General features: G+C 51.0%; 1 protein-coding gene across 2 annotated transcripts in view; it reads left to right on the forward strand.

Annotated features, from left to right (window-relative positions):
• The window catches only part of PEMT (phosphatidylethanolamine N-methyltransferase), an 80459-nt gene extending 68746 nt beyond the window's left edge, over positions 1-11713 (forward strand). The window contains exons 6-8 of one of the 2 annotated variants that reach the window (XM_014520120.2): positions 5797-5871; positions 7483-7543; positions 9099-11713. In XM_014520120.2, coding sequence (XP_014375606.2) covers positions 5797-5871; positions 7483-7537 — 130 coding nt within the window. In that variant the 3' untranslated portion in view covers positions 7538-7543; positions 9099-11713. Of the gene's footprint in view, positions 1-5796; positions 5872-7482; positions 7544-9094 lie in introns of both variants that reach the window. The other variant, XM_025204579.1, reaches the window with a different exon arrangement.
• Positions 11714-12260: the final 547 nt, after the last annotated feature.

Consider the following 12260-nt stretch of genomic DNA (forward strand, 5'->3'; position numbering starts at 1 on the left):
CTGTCTTACGCAGCTTGACTGTAAACTGAGCTGCTCGAGTGGAGGGCACGTCTCCGATAGCATATGCGCAGCACCTAGCACAGTGAGGCCTGTCAGTGTTGTTGTAAGCAAAAGAAACGCACATAATAGCCAAGCAGGGCAATATCTTGAACACAGAGACTTCACAGCACAGAGTCGGCTCTATGGGGATTTTAGTATCGCTGGAGTCATAGAGTTGGAACAGGGTCATGTTGTCCAGACCCCCACTCCTAAACCATCCCAGATAGATGCCTATCCAGCCCCCTCTTGAAAACCTCCACCAGAGGAGATTCTGTGACTTCCCTGGGTAGCTTATCCCAGTGTCTTAACTTTCTTACAGTTAGAAAGTTTATTTCTGAGGTTTAATCTAAATATAATTCGCTGCCATCAACTCTCTTTGCAAAGTTGTTCCCACAAGCAAGTGTTGCTATGCCTGACAACGCACGGCATGAAAAACTAACCCAGGTGTGGGAAAGTTGACATAGTGCAGGCTAGGGACTACGTAACGATCCCAGTGTCATAGAAATGCTGGTCATGCCAGAGCTGCAAATCACACAGTGCAGTATTTATAACACCATACCCTTCTTTTAAACCAATTGTTACCCCTTAAGTAGGTCGAGCTTTCAATAGGCACCACGTATGTAATTCACTGCAGTGGCTTTTTGTTGCCTGAATCAAGCAGCCATGTTAGCCCCCGAGATGCAGATGAAGCATTAGTTATTTGGGGAAGGTTTTGTCTGTGTGCCTGTGTGTTTTGTAAAAGGGAAATGTTTTAACACATGGTAACAAGTTGTGCAAATCAGTGCTGGAACTGCAGCCAAATGATACAATTAGAGCTCTCGTTGTCAACAAACGATCATGCAAATTTGTTCTCTCTGATATAAATCAATGAGGAGACATGACTAAGCATCTATTAATATGAGTTTGGAGGAGGGAAAATGCTGCTGCATGTTTCCTAAAGTTCCCTAATGGGGAAAAAACTTACAGTAGAATAATACAGAGGCTATTGCAATCCATCTGTAGCTTCAACCGTTGAGCTAGGAATGGGTGAGATCATCTTATGGCCCTCTGATCTGACTTCCACCTTTCTGGGAGGGCAGGTACCTTCCAGGGTTGACATGGGAAATTTCCTCTGGTAATACCTGCTGATAACTTAGACATTTCACAGAGGGCAGGAGTCTGTTACCACCTTGGCTCTTCAGCTTCAACTGTATCAGCTTGTGCTTTTAGCTCTGGAGCTGCATTTCTGGTGAGTCAGCCAAAACGGCGACTGTCACACTAATGTCCCTTATGGCTAAGGCTGGGTCTTGTACTGGCGTACTCCCTACATCAGTGGTTTTCAACCTTTTGTCATTTGCGGACCCCTAAAACATTTCGAATGGAAGTGCAGACCCCTTTGAATTGTAAGTGTGGGTATTCACACTGTTGATTGATCATAGTCATCTTTCACAGCCCCCTTAGATATAGTCCGCAGACCCACAGGGATCCATGGACCACAGGTTGACAACCCACTGCCTTACAGCAGTGGAGGCACCACCAAGAAACTCCAGCTGGGTTCAGTCCTGGTGGACCCACAGTACCTGTCAGTCTCTGCCAGCAAAGCCTTTCCATGAGCAGGAACCAGGTGCCAGGCAAACTCATTTGATGACCTTTTTTGTTTTTAAATTAATGACGAGAGGGGAGAAATTGCCACTCATCTGTGTGATCAATAAGGAGGAAAAAAATAATCAAGCCCCATTTCTCACACCTCCTTCAGCTGTTTGACTATTCACAGATACGGTTTTATGAACTGCCATATGCCAAGGATGTTATGACTGTTTTATAGCCTCTAATTAGAAAGAGGAATCAAAGTGGAAAAGATGTATGAATATTTGGAGCTCTTCACTTCTTGCTTCCTATGATTCTCTCCTGTGACATCTGCAGGGTTTCAGGTTCACAGATCTTCCTCTGCACATGATCGTGCAGTTCCTCACAGAAAAGCCCTGGGACTCAGTTATCACCTTTTTCAATTAGGTTGCTTGACACACACGCAGTCTGACTCCTGCCAGGTGAGTTAGGCCCAGGCTGAGTAACGCAGAAGCTGTGATTTACAAAACGGGAACTTGAAGTTAGCCCCTGTGTCCTTATTCTGACATCTCAGCCAACAACTCTGGTTGGCCAGGGAGGCTGAGCTCCCAGCAGCTCCCAGTGAAGCCAGGTTAGTTGCCAAAATATGAACTGGAGAACCTCAATAGAGTCACCCTCTTTTGAAAATCTGTCAGCTCATGCTGTCTAGCACCCCTGCACGTTCATGGAGTCAACAGCAAAACTCCCATTGATTTCCCCGGGCCGAGCATGGGTTTGCCTACAGCGCACTGGCAGCTTGTCCCACAGCAATGCCCAAAGGCCCTTACCCACTCCAGCACCCAGAAATATTTCCAGGAGACCATTCCAGGGTCCAGCACCCCTGAAAAGGCCCCCTTGCTCTGGGTTTGGAGCATGGCAATGAAATGGGTGGGTGGGGTATGCTTGGGCACACTCCCTGCCCAGGACATGCTGCCAACACATGACGAATAGGTCCAAGGAGGTGATACTTCCCCTCTATCGGGCACTGGTGAGACCACAGTTGGAGTACTGTGTGCAATTCTGGGCACCACAATTCAAGAGGGATGCGGATAACCTGGAGAGGGTCCAGAGAAGGGCCACTCGTATGGTTAAGGGCCTGCAGACCAAGCCCTATGAGGAGAGACTAGAGAAACTGGACCTTTTCAGCCTCCACAAGAGAAGGTTGAGAGGCGACCTTGTGGCTGCCTATAAGTTCATCACAGGGGCACAGAAGGGAATTGGTGAGGTTTTACTCACCAAGGCGCCCCCGGGGTTACAAGAAATAATGGCCACAAGCTAGCAGAGAGCAGATTTAGACTGGACATTAGGAAGAACTTCTTCACAGTTCGAGTGGCCAGGGTCTGGAACGGGCTCCCAAGGGAGGTGGTGCTCTCCCCTACCCTTGCAGGGGGTCAGACTTGATGATCTATTGAGGTCCCTTCCGACCCTAACATCTATGAATCTATGAAACACAGTGCAGTCAGACCCCAAAGTCCTGGCTTCAAGGCAGTAGTGCCAGGATGAAATACTGCAGACCCTGCCACATGCGGGAATCTATTTTTGAATCAGATGACCGGATTATTTTCATTCCGAAGCTTTTGCCTCTCTGACAGTGATTTTGTTGGCATAAATAAAAAACAACCCCCTCGGTCTTCATGAAGAGTTTGCCCATCTGACCCACATGCTGCCATGTTCACGGCTGCACTCTAATATCACAATAACCGGATACAACCCAGTGCCGCTGCAGACGTCAGCCTTTTATCTTCTTCTCAGTGACCCATTTCTGAAGGACAAAGCTCAGCTCCAGCCACAGGGAGGGGAGGAAGTGAGCGTGTTCTCATGTAACTAAAACATCTCTAAATGGATTCAAATGCAATCAGAACCATTTCTTGTCCTCTGCTCATTAAACGGGCATCACCACAGGAAACCCAAGCTGACAGCAACTTTGCATGTCAGCCTAGACTCTTCAACAGAGAGCAGCCGACGTTTGCCAAGAGAGCAGGCCACTCATAGAAGAGAAGAGACCTGCAAGCGTTTGGAACATCTGCATATACATTAACCAAAGGATAACCACAGACTCGAACCCTTTCTTTGGGAGACTGGTGGGAGATGTGGCTGGTTGGGCTGGATCCTAGACTCGCTGCAGCCGTGTTGCCTGTAATGCTATGCTCCGTTACCTCAGCTGAAGATCTGAGCTCTTTCATCCTTACCGCTGTTCTTTCACAGACTGCCTGCTGTTAGTCATAGCTTGCTAGTCCCCGGTGGAACTGCAGAATATCCTATTTGAAATGTTGCCATTATTACTGCAGGGCCAGTGGATACTGGGAGCTTTGCAAGCAAGCTGGGAGATAAGCTCTCCATCCCAAAGCACATCTGGTCTAATAGCAGACTTTGTGTCATGAATGCCGATGCTCGAGTTGATCTGGATGCTCGCGATGTGCACCTGCTCTCTGCCCTCTTCTCATTGAACTGTGTAATTTATTGGCTAGAAAAGAGCTCATGAGCTGCTGCTCTCCTACCTGCTATGATGTGGAACAAGCATCAGCCTATGTCTGATACCATTGGTCATGGATCGAGATGGGATGAAAGGGGGGATGAATGGCCTGTACCATATAATCTCCTTTAATGGGATTAAGAAAAATACACCAGGAAAAATGCCCAAGTCCCTTAGCTCCCTTGTAAAGCCTGTTTTAGCTTTTGAGAGGCAACAAGGTGAAGGTAGTTGACTGATGTGTCTCCGCACGCGTGGATTTTGCTACACCCTGTTTATGACTCCCGGTTCCATCGTTACCCCTGTGCGTTATCACCGCGAGGCCACCCGTTGCCAGGAGAAGTGCAGTTCCATGATGCAGCGAAGCTAATGAAAGAAGAGATGAATCCCAAACAGGAGCAAGGAGTCCCAGCAGAGTGCTATCATCCATTAACAACAGCTAGCAGCTAGCCTTGGCGGGCTGGCTGAGCTCAAGGGGGTTGTACTGGGGGGTGGCATGCTGGCTGAAGGCAGCACACTCAGAGCTGTTGCACTGTTAAACACCCAGTCTCATGCTCACACATTGCCACTTATTTCTGTTGTATTGAGTCCTGTTCTATCGTGTTTCACTCCACGCTGGTAGCACAGAGGAGTTTCCCCTAGCGATGGGCAGCACACAGGCACAGACAGAGGAAACCCCTGTCCTCAAGTGTTTATAGCTTAAATAACAGGCATGGAAAGATGGAATTGCCTTCAGGCTCCTTGGTGCCTTTAGTTCACTGTGTCCCCAGCATGTCCTGAGTGTGCCCCATCCTCCCACTCCCACTGTCAGGCTCTTCAACCTGAAATTGCACAAGCAAAGGTAGGACCATCCCCACGGACAGCTCTTGAGACCTCGGTCTCTGCTTCAGGGTCATTCCCACCGCCTGCTTCCAAGCACACCAATGTCACAGCCATATTCCTGGATTACGGGGCAAGCAGGGCATGATCAGAAGTGTCCTGCCCTGGATGTGCTGGGGATACAGGACAGAGATCCCTCTGAGGTACCCCAGTCCCGCTGAATGTCAGTGAGACCTGCTGCCAAATCACCCGGGTGCTTGGGAAAATCCCAGCTGAGTAGACCCTTCCTCGCTCACTTCCCAGTTGATTGTATCCACTGGGAGAAAGCGTGTGTGTGAGATGCCCTCTGTTTCCCCGGCACCCTTTCACATAGCTGTAGGAGGCTGTGTTTTAATAAAGCCCCTTAGTCTTCTAGTCTTACAAACAGCTGCGATGCATGACCCTCATCACAACATGCCCTCCACACACCAACAGCAAGAGCCTTCTGCCAGGTTCCTCTCCCCTGTGGGTGGCCCATGTTTCTGCGGGGATCAGATGTTCCCTTTCTAGTGCGGTGGCTTGGTGCCACAGTCTTAGCTGAACTCTCAGTTATTAGAGAAACGTCTCGTCTCCAGCCTTATCATCAAAGTAGAAGCTCCCTTGACAGAGACATGCAGCGATCTGACTTAAAAGAAGGCACAGAAGTGAATCAGGAAATAATCTTTGCCAAGTAACCTCTGTCTGAGCCGGTTGATGTTCAATAGAAAAAAATAACGGATGTGCCTCTTTGTTTAATGCCAAGCCAAGGCTCTCGTGGAGTCTAACCTCTCATTTTACTTCCTAAACAACATATTACATAAGCCCCCCTGGATCTACCTGATCTTTTGCTTCTCTTTCGAAAACAGGCACGCAAGTCCAGCTGGCCTCTTGCTGACGGCTCTAGTGGCAATTTCCTATGCAGTGGCAATGCAGTACGAGGGGTAAGTAGCTTTTCAAGAGCAGGGGAGAAGAATCGTTGGAAAGTAGCTTGTACTCAGGCTTTCAGGGAATTGCAGCGAGTGGTTTTTCCAGGTAGTGAGGATTAAAAAGCAGGCTTGGTTCTTTTCATTTGCCTTGAGAGCAGGCAGCTTCCTGTTGTAAAAAGTTTGCAAGGCGCTAGGTTTTGTATTGTCTTTGAAGTGGAAAGCGGGTGTTTTTATGTTTCTGCCTTGGATCGATCCACTTCAAGAAGTCCTGGGAAGGTGGTGGGTATTCTCTGGAGGCTCTGTGCAACAGAGTTGGCATGTGGCCCTTCCACTTCATGGCACCTCTGATGCTTTGCACAGGGCTGGATGTAGCAGCTCGGCACTTCCTCCAGAGGCACCTATTCTGCTTTAGGTGCATTTGAAATCTCTAGCACTGCTAAAGGGGGTTGCAAAGGACATAGAGGAAAAGCTGAGCCTCTCCAGGGCATGAAAGAGAGGCTGAACATTTGGGAGAGGAGAGTTAGTTTATTAAAGGCTTTTTCCTGCTTATTTTTTCTTCCTTCCTTGCTTTTAATGTTGCCTCAAGGTAGAGGAAAGGAGTGGATTCAAAGGGCTGCTTTTCAACTGTGGCCAAGCTGCATGTGGCTTGAGTCAGAGCAGGGGTGCACAAAGGGGTTGAAGAGCCCCCGCTGTGTACTGCCTTCATCCTGTCACAGCTCTGGTTGGAGCAGCCTGGGGGCTGCTTTCATCTACACCAGCCATGTGTGGTCCAAAAATACTGGAAAGCTGAGGATTTGCACGGCTGTCACATCTCGGCTGCCCTCTGCTTTCCCTGCTACACTTGCTGCCATTAAGGGATGGTGTAGGAAGCCTTCTGCCAGCTGTGTGCTGCCAGAGACTCGCCTGTCCCCTGGCAGGGATTGGGATCCATCTGGGGACAGTCAGCAGCTTTTAGCCCAGAACGTGCCTGTGTTATAACCTGGCTGCCCTGCACCTGAGAGCTTGACCTAGGCCCTGGCCACTTCAGAAAGGGGCTGTGTCTTCCTTCCACACAGCCAGGCTTTGGGGTATCCCTTGGCCACGGGGCACTCTGGGGAGCTGTTGCTTGAGATGGAGGCATTGTGGAGACCCTACAGGCCAGGGGCTCTGGGAGAGGTTGGTTAAGGCTTGTGTCTAGCTGTCATTCCTTCATCACACACATCAGCAGACATGGCCTCATGACCCATCGAGGGAGCCGGCAGCCTCCCCTCCAACCATAGCAGTGTTGAGAGCCATGCAGCCTATGTCCCCTCAGCCCCCTTCTGGGAGACGGGAGGGGCAAAGCCTGAGGCTAGCTCCCTCACTCGTAGCTTGTAAGCTCAGGCTAACAGAGAACCCTGGTCACTGGTCAGTAATTGCTCCTCCACAACCCAAGCCCATATATTAGGGGTCTCCAGACCCTGCTGCAGCCCAGCCGGCACATAGGGGAAAGCCCAGCACTGCAGCATAGTTTCCGAACAGAGTCACTGATCCCTGCATCTTAGGAGGAGACAGGAGCAGAGATCCTCTTATCAATTTAATGGCCTGTGGTTGTCTCTTTTTCTCTTGACCTTCCCTCCCCTTCCTCACCTGCCTCCCACACAACAGACCTTTCACGGAAGAAATCTATCGACAGAAGCAGAAGGCAGCGAAGAGCAAATAGCGAGAGGTGCGTATGCAGGGGATCAAGGCAAGAGCGAGGGGCATGGGATTTCAGTGGGATGGTTTTCCGGGCCCTTAATAGATGCAAGATCATTTGATGGGCCAAGGCAGGGGTGTCACACTGGCAGCTTGTGGGCTGTGTGCCCACAAGGGGTCCAAAGGAAGCCCACAAGCCCCAGCAGCTGCATCTTCTGCTGCTGTGTGGCAGGAAAGGGCCTAGGGGGTCTGCCCACCACTGGGGGTGAGGGGGAGCACATGGCACGCCAATGTTGGGCCGCCCTGGGCTAAGGGCTCAGGCTGGCTTCTCAGTCCGCCCTTCCCTCAACCTTGTCTTTGCCGGCTCTTCCCACTCCCTTCCTGTCATTCTTTAGAGAGTTGAATGTCAAACCCCCACAACACCCAGCCAGGAAGGTTTATTTTTCTACCATGGGTTTTGCTCCCACCTCCTGGCATCCAGTCGGCTCCGAAGTGAGCACCGCAGAATTGTTTTTGATTACAGGCTCGAGAGTGGAGGTGAAGTGGGATTAGCAGGGAACATCGAAGTGAAACATTTAATCTTAGCCATGTGAGCGAAAGCCCTGGCTCTATACCTGGGGCTCTCAGACACACGAGCTACCGGTCTCATGGGGGGCAAACTGGTCTGCAACCAGACATTTTACACACGGAGACCAGGCAACAACCGGCCTCCCGGCTCCGCTGCCAGTGGGGATCGGGCTGTTCCACACCTGTACTTGTGGCTGCCTCCATGAGTCAGCTCGATAAGGCCTCCTTCTCAGACACCTACAAGCTCCCCTCTAAATGTGGCTTAGTGCTGGGGTGGCCAACCTGCAGCATGCATGCCACAAATGGCATGGGCAGCCTCTGTGTTGGGATGTGCCTGCATGGGAAGGGGTTAGGCAGCAGAGTGACAGATAGGGTAAGGAGTGGGAAGCAGAGCAGGGAGAAGAAAACAGCAGCAGATCGGGAAGGGGATCAGCGTGACGCTCAGGGAAGGGTGGGGTTAATTGGTGGCACACCTATCAAAAAATGGTCAGCCCCCACTGGCCTGGCAGCTGCACACAGCTACTGGGATTGCCCCTCTCTCTAGTGGTAAATGCGCTGCTACACACATTTAGGCCAGGGGTTGCCAGTGACGGATTTAGAGGCCTCAATTTTTGGATGCTGCATTTGAAACGCCTTAAAGGGACCCAGTTGTCCTACAGTGTGGAGCCCCCGTCCAACCCCAGCAAAAGGCCCCTCCGAACCATAAGTCAGCTCTGCTAGCACACAGTAAGCAGGACTGAGTTCAGCGACCCTGGGGCTACTTCCGTCCCTGCGGTCCAGTTGCCACGTACCGTATGTGATCTGCAGGTGTTAGAAAGTGCATGTCATTGCAGCCCCTGCCTGGATATCCTGCACCTGAGCAAAGCCAGCCCATGTCCTCTAAAGAGATTTGTCTCCAAGTGGCTGTAATCAACTGAGAGGCCCAGAAACACAGGCCCTGTCCCTAGTATAGTCCTGAAAGGTGCTCCTGTCACGGGGTAATAGGTTTTTGGTCTGTCTCTCTCTCTTTTCTAAGGCAGTTTCTCAGCCCTCTCACTTCATGATGTGGTTTCCTGGACCCGCCGATGTCTGATCTGCCTGTTTTCCCATTGAGATGTATCCTGCTAATTAGTCCAACAATCCCCAGTGAGCACCTTGTGCCAACTCAGTGCACCGCCGCACCTACGCCAACCCGGGAAACGGAAGAAGCCAGATGACTGCACCCTCCAGTCACGGCCCTGCAGGGGACTTCTCTGGAACTCGGCTTGCCTCTTACATCTCCTCCTTTTGGCCTGGATCAAAGGATGCTGCAACAGTGCATGAAAAAAGCAGCCAACAAGGAGAAGGCCATCTCGGAGGGGAAGTACCGTGTGGCACTTTCCCACCTATCCTGGAACAAAGCAAAACCACTTACTTAGCAGCCAGCAACTCTCCCCCTTCCCAGCCAGCTTTGAGTCCTAACAGACGGGCGAGTGAAGTAGCCCTGGAGATGCTTAGAAGCACTTGCTTGGAACAGGGGCTCTCTGCTGTTGCCCGGCTGGCGTGCAGCCATCCCAGGAACCAGGCTGTGATTTTTGGAGGGCCGTGCAGCTGTGAAGACCTCGGGACTGAACCACTGCCGTGCGCTCCTCAATCTGGCGCATCGAATCCAGGCATGAGCTGTCACTGCAGCGCTCACTTGAGAAGCTGCCGCCGTCAAGGCTTTGGCAGGCATCCCAGGTCCTCTCACAATCCAGTGGCAGCTTTGCAAACAGCCTCGCTATAAAGGAGTGTGGGACAAAGTCTGGCTCAGACCGTCAGCCTGCATGAGAGTTCAGCCTCCGTGGAGCAGGTGTTGTGCCCATGCAGGGGCTGCTTGGCTGGATTTGAACCTGCAGCCAGGGGAGAAAACTAGCAGGAGAACTGGGAGGCATGTGCATATCCTCAGGGAATAGGGAGAAATAGGATGCCATGGGACTGAGTGTATTAGTTGGGAAAATTGTCCCGGGATCCTGCACTAGGTAGAGCGGCCGTGATCTCTGGTGGCGCTGGCAGTCACAACTCTGCCTCCGTCGCTGTGTAACCTGAAGCATGTAGCTAAGAGCTTGCTCTGCAGAGCCTAGAGCTCAGGTTGAAGCCCCTGAGACATGCTGGCACTCGCACCTCCATCCACCCAGCCCTTAAACTGCCACTCATCATACTGACCTGACCCTCGCAGGACTCGTGAGGCTCAATAACTGAATGCATGTAACATGCTTTGTACCCCAGGGCTAGACGGTGTGGTCTCTGGAGCAGGGCACCGTGCCCATATGGAAAAGTGTCCACGCAGAGAGATTTGTGGCCTCTGAGCTGCCTTTTTGTCTCAGGCGCCTGCCCGTCTGTTCCACCACCTGGATTGTGAAGGGGTGGCAGACGGCAGCTCGGGAACAGCGTTTATGTGCTGGAACTGCCACACCAGCCAAGAACAAAGGGTGCAGAGAGCCCCAGCCCCCTCCTGCTCCCTGCCCATACACACACGCATGCTCTGCTACGTAGCTCCACCAGATAAACCGGCCCACCTTGCACAGTGCTGCCAAAGTGTGAAGTCCCCAGGGAAACTTCGTAGTTTCCCTCCAGGCTTGCTGTCATCTGCAGAGGGGGCCTGTGCTCTCGGTCACCTTTCGCCTCAAGCACAGAATATCACCGGTGGGTTTGAGCTCTTCATTTTTGCCCTGCAGCGGTGGGGGTCCTCTTTCGGTTATTTTCTTGTTTGCCTTTGTGCCAAGGAGACCGCTCCACCATCCCCATGACACCAGGGACTGAATTTCTAGCTGCTGTCTTATTCAGAGGGTCCCAGGGCTGGAACCCAGTCTGAACAAGGAAAGATGTCACAGATAAGAGCTCAAGACTGTATAGTCATGGAAAAGAAAGACAAAGGAATAGGATAAATAGCAGCGGGGCTTGTGATGTGCCTGGAACGAAGCTGGATAAAGCGAGACAGTGGGAGGTGGGTTTGTCCCCAGCCCAGGCCCTGATGCGCTGTCAGAAGTTTGCCAGCTCTCTGCAACCTCGCTGTTCCCTTCTCTGCAGCCCGTCTCCCAGGGCTGCTGCAAGTGTTAAGTCATGTGTGCAACCTCCTGAGTTAGTTTGGTGGAAACCGTTACTAAAGATCCTAGCACAAGGACCCTCGGCGCTCAGTGTTACTCACCAAACCAGCGTTCTCTCCGATACAGCCTTGTTCCTTCCCGTCAACTCTAAGCTTTCCCAGGCTATTCCTGTGCTCCCATTCCCAGTCATCTCCAGCAAGACCTTTGATAATTGCTCTCATCCACTCAGTTTCCGCTGCAGTACATTCCCCTAAGGTCTCTGGTTACTGAAACGCCCCACCTCACTTGGCCTTTTCTTTCTGAACTGGCTCCAGCATCCCAAAGTCCCGCAGGGATGGCAGAAAGGAGGGGAGGAACACCGTGTTGCAAACGCGTATCGTTCTGAAAACACAACGAAGTCCCAGGGACTGTGACCGAAAACTGGCTAAAGAGAGAGCATTGGCTTCCTGTTGGCCCTGAAGTTTCTGAACCTCGTCTACACCTCTGCGAGACGGTTGGACTTCTTGGCTTTTGCACATCTGCAGAGTTGCGCAGCTCGCTCTGTAATTCCCCCCCAACCCCAAAAGAGAATTAAACCTGGGTTTTTTTAATCGCAGGTTTGTCTGCATCCACTCTGTTTTACAGTTGCACTGTTTACGTTTCTTAGTTTCGAAGCCATTAAGCGGTGGGGTTTGTTTGCTTTCTCAACCACCTTATTTATAAACACTTGGGCATAGTATTTTATTTTTAGCTAAGTTTCCACATCCCCTTCACAGTTAATGTTTACAGACGGAGGCTAAATGGCCCAGTACCCATAGCAACCAATGAGGAGCTATATTACATTATTCAGACAATTTATGTCAGAGTCGCTAGTTCTGGCCTAAAGTAACCGATATAAATAAACTCCTCGTTGCTGATGGGCAGTGAGTGTTTTCAAAGGAAAATAATCTTTTCCTAAGAAGTAAGCATCTGACTGAAATTAGCTTACAGCTGAATCTTGCCCTTCTCTGGGCCCATAAATCATCAGCCGTTTCGGGGTAGTGAGAACTTGCTTGCAATTCTAAAACTTAAGCACGAGTGACCCAGTTTTGTCCTGAGACTAAGATACCGGAACCAGGACTGCGTGCATCTGCCCGGCACTACATAACACCTTGCAGC

Source organism: Alligator sinensis, unplaced genomic scaffold (assembly GCF_000455745.1).
Source record: "Alligator sinensis unplaced genomic scaffold, ASM45574v1 scaffold402_1, whole genome shotgun sequence".
Taxonomy (NCBI): domain Eukaryota; kingdom Metazoa; phylum Chordata; order Crocodylia; family Alligatoridae; genus Alligator; species Alligator sinensis.